The 14,080-nt window shown below is 43.6% G+C and overlaps 2 protein-coding genes across 2 annotated transcripts in view; one reads left to right on the top strand and one right to left on the bottom strand.

Moving 5' to 3' along the window:
- The first annotated feature begins 298 nt into the window (after positions 1-298).
- Positions 299-877, top strand: grem2a (gremlin 2, DAN family BMP antagonist a). Its single transcript, XM_061087807.1, has one exon. It carries the CDS (start codon positions 299-301, stop codon positions 875-877), a length of 579 nt encoding a protein of 192 aa, XP_060943790.1.
- A 1,930-nt stretch (positions 878-2,807) lies between these two features.
- Positions 2,808-14,080, bottom strand: part of fmn2a (formin 2a) — a 37,722-nt gene continuing 26,449 nt past the window's right edge. The window contains exons 11-17 of the mRNA XM_061087755.1: positions 13,237-13,296; positions 12,459-12,579; positions 10,139-10,231; positions 5,220-5,271; positions 4,123-4,272; positions 3,024-3,105; positions 2,808-2,834 (exon numbers count right to left, since the gene is read on the bottom strand). Of these exons, the coding sequence (XP_060943738.1) occupies positions 2,808-2,834; positions 3,024-3,105; positions 4,123-4,272; positions 5,220-5,271; positions 10,139-10,231; positions 12,459-12,579; positions 13,237-13,296 (585 nt within the window). The remainder of the gene's footprint in view (positions 2,835-3,023; positions 3,106-4,122; positions 4,273-5,219; positions 5,272-10,138; positions 10,232-12,458; positions 12,580-13,236; positions 13,297-14,080) is intronic.

Below are 14,080 nucleotides of genomic sequence, written 5' to 3'. Positions count from 1 at the left end.
GAAAGCAAATAGAAGTAATGACAGAGATGCTGACAAATGGAGGCCCTGGTGATGGATTAATTTCCTCAATGAAGCCTGGAAGGCTCGACTCCTGAGGTGGTTCCACGTGAACGCACGTTCACACAAATGCAAACACGATCGATAAGAACATCATGTCAGCGGCTGTTGTGCAACATCACACGCTGCCTGGATTAGACCTATTGTGTTAATCATTTGAAGATTCAATTAATGTGACAACACGTGTTGGACTCTGTTGAGACATGTAATACATCGCAGTGTGTCTCCTTCTTTTTGCAGAATGCTGTGGAGAATAACTATCCCAGTCATACTGGCTGGCGTGCTCTGCATCACCGCCGAGACCAAGAAGCTTCGGCCCCAGGGATCCATCCCGTCCCCGCACAAGACCAAAGGGAACCTGTCCTCAGAGCGATACCACCGGCTCCTGCAGCAGAAACCAGAGGTGTTATCCTCCAGCAGAGAAGCCCTGGTGGTGACAGAGCGCCGCTACCTCCGCAGAGACTGGTGCAAAACCCAACCGCTCCGCCAGACAGTGAGCGAGGAGGGCTGCCGCAGTCGCACTGTGGTCAACCGCTTTTGCTACGGCCAGTGCAACTCCTTCTATATCCCCCGTCACATGGGCCCGAGCTCCGGTCAGGGCCAGGGCCGAGGCCAGGCCTCAGGGTCTGGAAGGAAAAACCACAACAAGGCCCAGGAGCCGTTCCAGTCCTGCTCCTTCTGCCGGCCGCACCGCATCACGCAGCTCACGGTGCAGCTGGACTGTCCGGACCTGCAGCCGCCGTTCAGGCACCGCAAGGTGCAGCGGGTCAAACAGTGTCGCTGCATGTCTGTGGAAGTGAGCAGCCATGGGAAACTGTGAAGGACTTCAAAGGTCTTTGAAAACCGAAGGGACATCTGAATATTGTCAAAAGGCGAACATTCCCAGACTTTGCCAAACAAAGACTGGCTTCAAGTTGAACTATTCTGCATCTTGTTTGACAAATTATGGCCTGTCACACAACAAAATGACATAAAACATGGAACTGATATTAATACACAAAGGCCAACATTGATTTAATCAGAGATGTTGGTGAGCTGATACTGTTGAGACTGATCCAAGTGGCTGTGTAAAAGACACTGAAGCAATGTTCCTCCAGTTATTTGACAAAACTCATATCTACCTGCTATTGGACTGTTTGTTACTACAATCCTTTGTGAAGAAGTTGTGTTTGAAGCAGTGCTCAGTCATTTTGACTCTGAGAAAAACCCCAGTCATGCCGATCAGTCGTCAGGTGGAGACACACAGACGTCGTTCACATCTACCTGTTACTTGTAGATCTGCTCTTTTGTGATAAAGAAGATAAGAATGTGACTCTTGAGCTCTGAGACACATCATGTGCACCGTCAGAGACCATGCTGATAATCAATTTCCTTAAAGGAAATAAACTGTACCCTGTGACCCCTTTAAAATGTTTTGTAAGATGACATCTGCAGTAATTACAGTTTGACAACTATATTTTTTAAATTGACTGTTTTAGAAGAATTATATCTGCTCTTCTGTATCTTTTCCTTCACTCACATGATGTAGCAGATGATCCACACGTTTATGTGAAGGACAGGAAGTCAAGAAACATGAAGCACCACAGCAACGGCCGGTGGGATCTACGTGCTTGGACACAAGCCCGGCTGCATACTGTACATTCACCACTCGCCAGCATGAAAGCATAAAACAGCATGTCTAATCGGGGTGCAATGCAATATATACAGTATATATGTTTTATGTATGTGTGTAAGTATGTATGTAAAAAAATATATTAAATCTATTTCATATAAAACAGCCGTGAGTGCATCTAGTTCTGAGTTACACAAGTGACAAAGAAAACAGTGACAGCTCCATTTATATCAAAGATTTATGTAATTTCTTTTATTCAATAAATATTTTTTCATGGTCCAGGGTATTCAATCCAAACATGTTGTTGGCATATTGTAAACGAACATCACATGATAAATGTTGCTCAAACAGCAACTGGGAGTTCACACACTCGCATACAGTCGGAAAGGCAAAACGAAGGCATAGACTTCAGCTCAAAACATAAAACAAGTCGACAATAGCACTGAATAAAACAACATGAGATCACAGCCCTTAGGCCTTTTCTGTTGAAAGAACATTTAACCACACTAGATGAGGTGCTGCCTGGGAAACGAGTCCGAAACACACTTGATGAAATGATTAAGAAAAGTCGGGCATCAGCCTGTAAAAGAAACCCCACTCTTCTTCTATACATGTAACATTTAATCACAGATGATGTGTCTCAAAAATAAACTGCGATAAGGCACTTTTCTGTCCAACGTATAGAAAGGTTACAAAATTCTGTGCTTTTCACCACTAAGGGAGAAATGAAGAGAGGGGGTTCGTGTCTTACTAAGAAAAGTCGGCTTTGACGTTGAACTACAAATGATAATAAACCATGGCTTTAAAAATACTGAGAGAGGTTCGTGTTGCTACAAATTATCTGATGCACATTTTCATTTAAATGACTCAGTTTCATTTAATCTCATCTTAATGGTGTCTCAGCAGCATTTCTGGCTGGTGCCATCAAAAGCTGGCCGAGAAGGAAATGTTTTGATTCCACTTTTAAACAAACAATATAACATCCACTTTGAACCAACCTAAAATAAAAACAGCTCTAAATCAATTGAAAACAAATACGGGAAGCACATAAATATAAAAATGACTGATGACTCATGTCAGATTGTACAAACAGTGCTTGTGCAACAGGCTTGATGATGATCATTTTCCACTTTCTGCTTCAGATCTTCTGACCCAGCTTTGCTTTCTGTGGAATGAAATAAGAAGTCAGGGTTATTTACAAACTGGCAGCTCCACCACTCGAGGACTGTTGTTCACTCTAAACACCCCAGGTGAGAAATTACTATGCAGCAAGTGAAGAAAAGGGAAAGAGGGTTGATGCCGCTGGAATTAAATTGAAAGAAGCAGAGAGTAATAAGCAGAGCAGAAAACGTACTATTCCAGTTGCGTGTTTGGGTTTCACATTGTAGGCAGCCTTCTCCCTGGCCTGCTTGAAACAGTCTTCAGCCATTTTGACCCTGAAAAAAGACCAGCAGTAAATATCAGTCATCCTAAAGAGAATTAAACAGCCATGCTCACTGCTGCAATACAGAATTTAACCATTTTAAAAAGAACGCCTGCACAAAAGTCGTTTCTTGGATCGTCCAGACGATGGTCATGTGGTATTTGGACACGATGCAGTCGGTTTGTCAAAAGGCCAAAACTCCAACTCTGAAGTGACTCACTCCAGTTTACTACTGCAGGGAGCGAGCCAGCAGCGTCACTTATTGGGCTTTAAAGAGACAGATCAGCAGCGTGTTGGCAATGAGCGGGTACAACAATTTACATTGACAGACTTGCATCTTTGCCGTTACTCATCACGTGGAACCTGAGTGCCAGCACTGTGTGTCCATATAGTGGAAGCGAGGATTAATATCTATAGTTCCTCTGCAGTACAAAAGAAAGAAAACCGAGCAGGAGTATGTTGGGATGACTGCCGATGGCAAAGGGCAACGAGTTAATGCTTTCAAATTTGTTTTTATTCTTTCCTACTGTACAAGCAAAGCTTGTGACATTTCCCTTCTCTCACAAACACATATCACAGTTCAATCTTCATTTGGCATAATGGACCAATTTGCTCTTTGTTGACATTTGCAGCAGTATCTTTATATCCATCAAACCACTGGAAGCTAACTGGATGCTCCATGTGTTTTTTTCATTACTGGGGTGAGGACATAGATTCGGGTCATTTAACCTCTTTTCCCTTCATGAATGTGGATGAATCTGATAGGATCTGCAGCGAACACGAGATGGACTGCAAGTTATTAATGGTTCGGAAACTTACGCTTGAGGAGAATTTGAAATGTGGGGAACACTGATGTTTCTGTAATGACATTGCAAGGGTCAGAGTGTGGTGTACCTCTCCCAAAGACAAAGGCAAATAAATGAAAAGACCCCGGTGTCTCCGCAGGGTTTGATTTTGGGCCGATAGCTTCAAGTGTCCTGTCAGAAGAAGGTATCTCATGTCACATTCCGAAACAGGAACCCTCTCTCACCGTTCCTCTAACATCAGTTTATTCTTCTTTTTCCACTGGTCTTTGAAATCAGTGGAGAACTCGTGCCAAATGGAGAAGAGCGTGTTGGGAGAGACCTCTTTCTCTCCTGCCTTGGGTTTGACTGAGAAGGACGAGCTCAGCTCCAAGAAACTGAGGGCAGAGAACAAAAACATTACTTCAAGACCAAACTATTACAACATGAGATTACAGAAACATACAACCGATTGTTGTGAAATCGGGCTGTGCTACGCAAATATGCAAAATATGAAAGTTAATCTTAGAATAATATGCTTTTTTACAGACTTAGTGGTGAAGTGACAGGAACAAAACACAACCCAACGATGACTCTGCAGTTCAGAGGAAACGCGTGAGGAAACAAAAATGCATCTACTGACACAGAAACCGCACAGTCACTCACTGTGTTTTCTGTGGGATTAACTTCCAGGCCGAAAATAAAACTCTTATAAATATCATGCACAGGGTTTAGCTTTGTCACCGAGCTCCTTGGCGAGCGTTAATTTCGCAACTTCCATGTTGCGTGTGTGTGTGCATAAACACCCACATGCTGCAGAGGCATGAGTGGGAAGAAAAGATGCACAACTTTGCACACAAAGGCAGATCGAGCCAAAGAAACACATGAATGCGGACCGCATTCGCAGTGGATCAATACAGTGGACAGGTTGGGGTGTCTTTGTTTGGAGTGTGCTATAGGAACACATTCCTCGCCAGCAGTAACAGAAGCCTGGAGCCAAGGCTGTCTACTCTCGCTCCGCTTAGATAAACAAGGCAGACACGGCACAGGGGGCCTCCCGTCTGCTGATGGCCTGGCCTGGCATGACGGCCCGCACCTTCCGTGTAACTGTAGGAACCAGGACTCCTAAATATTGACAAAGCAGCGAGATTATATTTCTTCACTGCAGCGAAGAATACGTGCGTTTGAATGGTGCTATGCCGCGTTTTCAATTTCAAATTCATGGACTGATCACTGGTGCCGCGTTTTTAGACAAATAGCAACAAATGTGACAGAAACGGAAGTGACTGCGTTTACTCTTCGGCTGCAGGGAAACGTGTAGAAAGCAACAAAAAAAAGTTCTTACATCTTCTGAGTGTCTGCCAGCTGCGTGTCCTGAGTTTCCAGTTCAGTTTTGGCTGTGAAGTAAATTAAAAAGAGTTGGGAAGGAGGAGAAGAGCACAGCAGATTGTTGGTACATAAAGAATTATCCCATTCACAGGAGAAGATCCATCTTTCACCTGCAGGAGGATTCCACATGTCACCATTACTTAAAGCCACCCGTCTTTTCAAGGTCAGTGTTGTGCCACCAGGTTATTAAGTGTTGAACTGTCCACCGCTGCACAACTGACAAATGAGTCCTGCAGACCTCGGGACAAGTGCTTCTTTGTGCAGGGGTTACTGCGAATGGAGACAGATGACTGTGAATGTATGTGTGTGTGTGTGTGTGTGTGTGTGTGTGTGTGTGTGTGTGTGTGTGTGTGTGTGTGTGAGATGTGTGAGTAACAGAGAGAAGGTAAGAAAACGAGGAGTTGGACACCACGGTATCCATTAGGAGATATTTCCAGCAGGCCGCAACATTTATCTCGATGTGCCATCAGGCCCCTTTTGACTGTGTTATAAATTATGATATAGGAGAACAGCAGTGAAATGTGACAGCCTCAGTCAGGATATTCCCACAGGTTCCTACTTATCAAATTTCAGAATCTAGGGGGCTGATTTTTAATATATAAAAGAGCTGCAGTGGAGTCAATCCAGCTGTATTTTATGCCGGCCTGTATCTACAGTGCGCTGACGGACAAAAGGTTGGACAATAAATTCTCCCACACGGCTTCTCTGTCCCCCCCGTAAGCTGCTTTTGGCTTAAACTGTCAAATGACCAGAAAAGGCCTCGTCGTGGCTTTTTCCAAGACACACATGACAGTAGATGGGACGAAGAGTCTTTTCCTGGCACTGATCTGTGTTCTCCACTCTCTTATGTTGGGAATATCTGGTTGCTACGTGTAATTGAAGCCAGAGCCACATCTGAAAGGTCCCGGACAAACCCGCTGAGAGCAGCACTACGCTCTACCAGTCCTGCGATTTAAATCACCCAGTGGCCCACGATCACGTCTCTCTCTCTCTCTCTCTCTCTGCTGACGGCCCATCGATAAATTATGACATATTGATACAAAAATGGGAATGTGACTTGCTAAAGGCATGTTAATATCAGTGTTCCAGTCCTGACAGTTCAGATGATTGAAGATGTGACTTATTGTAACACTGACCCTGGAAGATGCTGTTGTGATGTGAAATCTATTCGTAGAAACATTGAATATCAATTAAGGGAAACTCTGACACTTAACTTAAAGTTTCCCCTGACACTGAGCAATTCATGGAGTTGGTCTTATTGATGAGTGCAGTGCCGGCTCTGGACCTCCCTGTTTGGAATGGGCTGCTCTCTTGTCCTGTATTAACGCTCCGGAGCTACTTCCGAATTATTCCCTGTCATTAGTGAGTCCTCTGCAAACAGCTCTAAATTATAGGGTCCCTTTTTATTTTGTGTTCATCCTACCTGGTTTATCTCCATTGTTTTTCATAAAATGAAACAGAATTTGCCTTGTTATTGTTCGTGTGTGTTTTATTTAGTTTAAAGATGGACTTAACGAGAGTTACTTGGCATGTTGGCTATTTCTTAGGTCTGTTAAGCAACACGACACCACCTTCAGACCCAAATTCACAGCCTTTAAAAATCAAAGCTTCTTAATTCAGCTCAAAACAAAACATTGCAGCAAAAAGTTTAGAATAAAAAGTTGTGCGTTTACGTTGCAGAGAATTGCGTTTACGTTGCAGAGAATTGTTGGAAACGGGTCTAACTCTTTAAATGTTGCTGCTTGAGCGGGGATCAACACCCGCGACTCACGTCAACTGTGTGGTAAAATAAAAATAATACAATTATATCAGTTATTATTGCTGGTGGACCAGTTTTGACCCGCGGGCACTAGTGTAATTTACCCAAGGATGTAAAGGAACACTGACTGTTTGTCTGTTTAATCAAAGTTTGTTAATACTGAACAGATCATGTGTCCAACACGTATCGAATTCAACACTGCACTTTCTCAGGCCATCGACAATACCAGTGATAACTGTGAAGCCGAGGAGATGAACGCCTCTCCAGATATGTGAGCAAGAGTCATACAGACGTTTGTAGAATGAGAAGGTAGATCTGAAGAGAAAGAGGGAAACCATGAGACCCATACAAATATACAGAAATAGTTTAAGTACGTTATTTAAAGGCTGTGTTACTGAACTAACATCAACATGTCTACTTTTGGGGTATTTTTCACAAACACACATTAAAAGATTCTATTAGGTTTGAATTTAAACCACATCCAGCTACATAATGGAACAGGATGAGTCTGCCAGTCTCACTGATCTATACGTCCATCAGAAACAGATTATCACATGGCCGATGCTCCCTCGCAAGTCCCAGCGACTCCATCAAAGGCCTGCATGCATGAGAATTGGTGAAGCGAGCGGGGAAAATTGAGCTAGACCAAACAGCCGAGCTCCGACAAGTCCGCTCCCACTGTTATTCTGTGGTTAGTTTCATGGTCAGAAAATAAACAAAAGCGGCTTAAACTATGGAGCCAGAAACAGTTTAACCTCAGGCTTTTAGAAATTACAGAAATAACAAAAATAAGACATTTGGGCTGTTGTTCTTTTTTTTCACCGCAGCAGTGGAGGAACCCCAAGAATCCCGTCTGGAGCCTCTCGAAGTCACATGTCCATGTTACGGTGCGTACATTCGGCTCTCGGAAGGGGGGGGGGGGATCTCGTCATTTGCATCAAAGAAAGAGCTCCCATATTTCTCCCAAACACAGAGAGAAAAGAGAAGAGAGGAAAGGAGAAGGGGGAGAGGTGGAAATGGGAGACATGCTTTCATCTGCAGACTTCCTTTAAAATGGACAGTGAGCATTACCGCGGAGGAACACATGCTACACATTATGCTCTCATTTGAATACAAAAGCAGTTGGTGAGAGGCCTGCGAGCCGGGTCCTTCCGACAGATTGGACGCAGTTGAATGAATGTAGCCGGGGTTCACAGCCAACGCCACACAGGGAATGACAGTTGGCTTGTCGTGTTAAAAACATGCAAGTCAAAGTACACATTTGAAGTGAACCACTTGTCAGATTCTTGAGATTAAAGCATGAGTTTGAGACGTCTGCTGGACGTGACGCACAAACACAACTGCGTTCACAATGGATGAACAAATATCTAAATAAAAGGTAATTCTAGCTTTTGGACTCGAAACACAATATTTATTTTCTGTATCTTGATTTAATAGTTTGTACTGGAGATTTAAACTCTTTGGTTTAAATGGTCTTGTTGGAAATCCGCCAAGGATGTTGTGTTTTCATGCTGGTCTTTTTGTCTGTTGTGGATTTGTTTTAGTGTGTCAGAATTACGCAAAAACAACAGAACAGATTTCCATGAAATTAAGTGGAGGGCTGCGGTGTGACCAAACAAAGAACCCTTTAAACTTCTGTGTGGATCCAGGAATCTGCTCGGGGATTCTTTAACATTGTGAGATATTACGTTTTTCAACATTTCTTTGATTTCTCAAAGAATAAATCACGGAGTTTGACAAAAACAAAATCTGGATCTAATGATTTTAAATGTTTCATAGGGGGCCAGTGGAGATATGCGCTCTACTGAATGCCATTCTACTTTCTTCTGTCTTTAGCTTGATCTATTGGCATATACAGGAGATATTTAACCATCTCATGGTGCCAGTGTACATAGACCTTTGCAGAGCTGCTGGCAGTATGCAATATATTAAAGCTGCACGTTTATTGTCCACGGTTTCTTTAAATTCATCGTTGTCATTTTAACGCGCGTGGAGCGATAGAAGCAAAGACGACTGGAAAAATAAAGGAGGCCAGGAACTGAAACAAGAACATAGGAGGACAAAAACATTTCTCGATGTCAAAACCTCCAAGAGAAAGGAATCTTCTCGGGCGTCCAGCTCTGCTCCCTGCAGTCAATTTAACTGCGTGACAGTTTCACCTTCTTTAACCACCCTGAATCCTCCTCTGAGGCAGAATGAGACGTTCTCTGTTTTCGTCAAGATAAACACTGTTGCTACCAAGTGCGATCGTAATCCATCAAAGCAGATAGGCAAACTCTAAACAATAGCTGTGAGTTATTCAATACACCCTGGAACAAACACGCGTCCCTGCGGAAACAACACTGAGTGAACCCTCGTGTGAAAACAGCATCAAACAGATTTGGAAATGTGTCGGCAGACATAGAAGACCTCCATCAGTCTGAGTGATGAGCTGCTGCACAGGCTCCCACACCACAGAGGACTCTGAAGCTCAGATATACCAGCAGCACACCAACACAGAATACTCTATTAAATAAAAAGGAATACATTATTTGCCTTATTTAATTTTAACCCCTCTTATGATGGTAACACACATGAGCAAACATTATGTTTAAACAGACTCAGCATCACTTGATTCATCAAATCTAAAAAGATTAGCCTGGCGATATTCTCATGAATATGATGAATAGACAAATTATTTTAAACTCATCAAAACTTTCTGATCCATCTGAACATCTTGGGGGGGGGGGGTTTGACATTTTTTCGTTATCCTTCATGGATTTTAATGGGGGGGGGGGAATCAGGCATATTTAGGAGATAACTGTCTGTGACTGTGGACATTTTGGTGCCGATTAGCATAAAAATCTGGATGTGGTGAAATTTAAATGTGATTTTCTAAGGGGACTGTTGGACTTTGATGAAGGAATGCTTAATAGAGTATGACTTTGGTATTGGACAACAACAGACTCTTGGGCAACACAGACAACACTTGTTAGTTGAATCAATTCCTTGTTGCTCCTGATCTTTTTTCGTGGAATTTGTTGACAGGAATTAAAAATGAAGAATATAACCCTTTAATGAGACTGTTGAAAGTCTCATCAGTTATCTGTTTCAACTGATTTGGAAAACAGGCTCACCTCGGCTGAGAAATGTGTCCATCTTGTCCTTAAAGGGTTGCAGGATCTCTTCAGAGGACAATTTGCAAACTTTCTGCGTCTCTGCCGAGCACGCTGAAACAGCAAGAGGGGAAAACGTCTGTCAGAGCGATACAGCATTAATATCCTATCCAGAATTTCTGTTGTGATCACAAACTTGACATTACACTTCACCCTGGTCGTGCTCGCTCTGATAAATCGCTGCTGAACTTCAGACATAATGACCCATAATGACTAATAACGCCCCCCCCAGGAGCCAGGGATCCCGGGGGAAACTCATCGTCACGCACAATCTGCAAAAACAACAGATACACAAACTTTGCCGAGGTGGAGAGGCCATGAGACGCTTAAGGGAAAGGGAAGGTCGGGAATAGGCAAATGGTAATTCATAGACCATATGGCGCCTGGACCTGAAAGGTACACACTGAGCTCCCTCCACTGTGCTGTGTTGTGCTGATGTCCTTCAGGCCAGCCAAGGCCATTTCTGCGCCGCCCACCGATTAGAACCTCCCTCTGGGAACTGTCATCGAAGCCCCGGGTCTGTTAGAGCGCTCAGCTGGCCCGGCAAGGTAATGAAGAGGTCTGCAGGTATAGCATGTGATGATGTATTTATGTAGGGACAGCATGTGCCACTGCCACTGGGGTCGGAGCAGACGCAAGTCCGTTTCCCCAGCGAGCAACTCCATCTTTATGAATTGCAAATAATGAACAGCCTCAAGAATCATTATGGCAGAGGAACAACAATATTTGGCAAAAACGGACCAGGTACCTGATTGGTTTAGCAGCAAAGATACATAAAACATGATAGAGAACAGACCAGGTTCGGGGAATAGTCGATCAAGCCACGAGCACACAAAGTCACACACACACACACACACACACACACGTACTCACTCACACGTTTTGCACAAAGACACACAGACGTTTTTTACCACCTGTTTGAAGTGCAGCGTTTGGAAAGTGTTCCGGGTGCTGTGTGACTTGAGACAGAGTAATGAAAGGGAGTATTTCCCAACTGGCTCGTTCATTAGGACTCTCTTTCACTCAACAGCTCAGTTTAGCTTGTCAAGCATAATCCAATTGCCACACTTGTATCCCGAGGTCCTGACATGCAGCAGCAGGGCACATTTATTCTCGCACACAGCATTTTGGATCATCCATGTGCCAACTGCATGTTTAATATATCGAAAAGCAACATATCAAGTCTCTGCATGAGGTCATACTGTCATTGTGAGTCTCATTTTATTGCGTATCGATTTCACTGGGAGATTAAATAAATGTAATCAGAGCTGAACGGAAAATTCAGTCTCCAAACTTCTTGGCTTGTGAAACCAACTCAAATCATTTCTGTTGTTTTATTTCCTCTTTCCTCAGAGTTGATTAGCGATGATGATAAAGTTTTACTGAATAATAATCACGGTTCATGACATTTACATTGGTCAGTAGAAAATGAAAAGTTTTCTAATAGATGAACCACATGTATTGGTTCAGGAACTGGCTGAATAATGAATGGCTAAAGAGTTATTATAGAGTGAAATATTAAACCATTCAGCTCTGACTTAGTCAGCTATTAGTCAGCTCGTCTGTGAATCACATTGTGGACCCCTCTGGGTGAAATGACGACCTGTGACGTGCACAACCACCCGCAGGAATATTCTGAAATTCTCATTGTTGTGTGTTGGAGGTTTGTGGGTCGCAGGGTCAGCGAGGGGATTCAGAGCTGCAGGACAGAGTCTTCCAGGCTGATGAACCTTTGACAGTGCACACAGGTAGTGGAAGTTCCCAGACATCACCCCTGTCTAGTTTGATCTCTGTTTCACGAGGACAGTAAAGGAACGCCAGGTTCAACAGGAGTCTACATCTGACAAGTCCCATCTGCTTCTGGTTAGCTCGTCTGTACGACAAACAGATGCTATCTCTGTGTTGACCCGCCTCCAGGATCCACACGTAACCATAGCTGGTAAGGTTTGGGAAATTATTTTCCATTGTACCAAGAGATATGCACATAGATTAATACGTAATCTATGGCATCAGACAGCGCAGAGGTAATGATGTCTAATCTACGGAGCACATGGCTTTCATAGTTCTGCTTTACGAGCCAGTAGCCAGTCAGATTTACCTGAAGCCTCAGCGTACCCTCAAGCTCGGCCTGTATCGTTAGTTGGTAACTTAAATTGTTCAGAAGTCCTTTAAAAAGTACAAGGGATATTCACCATCTAGTCCTATATTCTAAAATGTCTACATATATCTCAGTGTGATGGGATTTTAAACATGATGATGGTGTTGTGGAAAGCGATCATACCGTTGAGATCTTTCCTCATCTTGCGCAAATCTTTCTGAAAGTCCTCGAACTTCATCTGGGAGGCCTGAAAGAGGTCCTGGGGCTCAGGCAGAGGGTAGACCGACGTCTCCCTGCCTGCATCCTGGTAAAAGCACAACAAAAAATATCACATACACACACACAAAAATGTCAAAGTCAATCTCCCTCAAATGAGAGCAAGCCTCTCTGGTATATACTGTACGCACCAGGGCCACATTGAAATAAAGGTTCTCAGAGACCTACATGCATGTATTAGCAGCCCAAACGTCCCAGAGAAGACACGACAGAAAGTACAACAGAAATGAGAATTAAGCTCCGTGCAGAAAGTCCACAGCAATTCCCTCCATCAGGGTTACTACAAGGGATATTATGAGAGCTATATTCATGTCATGCAGGTTGTTTTTGGCAGGCAGCACTCTACTGAGTTCATCTCATCTGGAGAACCTAATTATTTACACTAGCGCTCCTTTGGATGCTGTGCCAATGAACAGGCTGCAGGTTTGAATGAAGCCAGACCAAAGCGGAGCGGCAGAGCGGGAGATGAAGAGTGAAAGACAGAAAGCGGATCAGAAGAGAGCCAGAGAGGGAGAGAGATTTGTTCCTGCCGTAAATGAGGAAAGGGAAAATAAATAATTTGATAAAGGATAAGCCATGGTATCCTCTGGCAAGAGGGGAGATGAAAAGAGAGCTCTGGAAGGATTTCTAAGCAAATTAGTCTGAAACAGAAAAGTGATTCAAATAAACAGGAACCAAAACATACCTCATCAAAGTGCCTTAGATAGTAAGCAACGATGTAAGACAAAAGACTCTGGGAGTTGTCCTGAAAGAAAGAAAACGATCCAAATAAATAAACCAAAACCTCTTTATTTATTAATTTAATCATTTCGGAGCAGGATGATTTAATTTGCATGGGGCAAACAAGAATAAGGACAGCGGTCTTAGAAGTCGGGGATAAATCACGACGTTGGAGAAGCAATGCAACCAAACACAACTGTGCTGGTCTGGCTGTCATAACTCAGAGTTGGTGGAAAGTTTGATGTTCTTTATGGATACCTTACTCAGTCCACCACCACAAAAACTCCAACCACTGTGTCCTTATATGGCAGTGCCAAGGGTACGCTGAACCGCTTGTGATATTAAATAAGAACAGTAAACAGAATGGCCTCTCCTCTAAATCTGCTGCAGCTACGTTCTACATGTTTGGCAGCCGGGGGGGTTCGGTCTCCTTCTGCTCCTGGAATCTGTGTTTATCACATATTTTCAAGTATAGTGTTTTATTTCAGAATAACATTGCGGTTGCAGATAAATCACGGGGGGGCTTGTCTCCTTTCCTCATTTTGCACAGATTCAAACATGTATTTTCTGTTTGCTTGAAAAACATTTCACAGAAGCTGCGTCCCGATTCCGGGGGCCGGTGGTCTTCGTGGGCCACAAGAGGCTGAGCTGAAACGAGACGGTCCGGTCTACAGAGGATTTCCTCGATCAGCGTCACCAGCTTGTCCCGCCCTCGCTGCTGTCACCTAGCAACAGAGCTGAAGCTGGACCCGATGAGAAGGATTTAATGCCCCTTGGTTTGTTTAAACATGTGTACCATTACTTCTCGT

Source organism: Limanda limanda, chromosome 15, assembly GCF_963576545.1.
Source record: "Limanda limanda chromosome 15, fLimLim1.1, whole genome shotgun sequence".
NCBI classification, from domain to species: domain Eukaryota; kingdom Metazoa; phylum Chordata; class Actinopteri; order Pleuronectiformes; family Pleuronectidae; genus Limanda; species Limanda limanda.
Note: the sequence above shows the minus strand (reverse complement) of the source record. Positions and strands in the feature narration are given on the sequence as shown.

Coding starts and splice junctions, on each gene's coding strand:
- grem2a (XM_061087807.1), top strand. CDS start 299: ATGCTGTGGAGAATAACTATCCCAGTCATACTGGCTGGCGTGCTCTGC.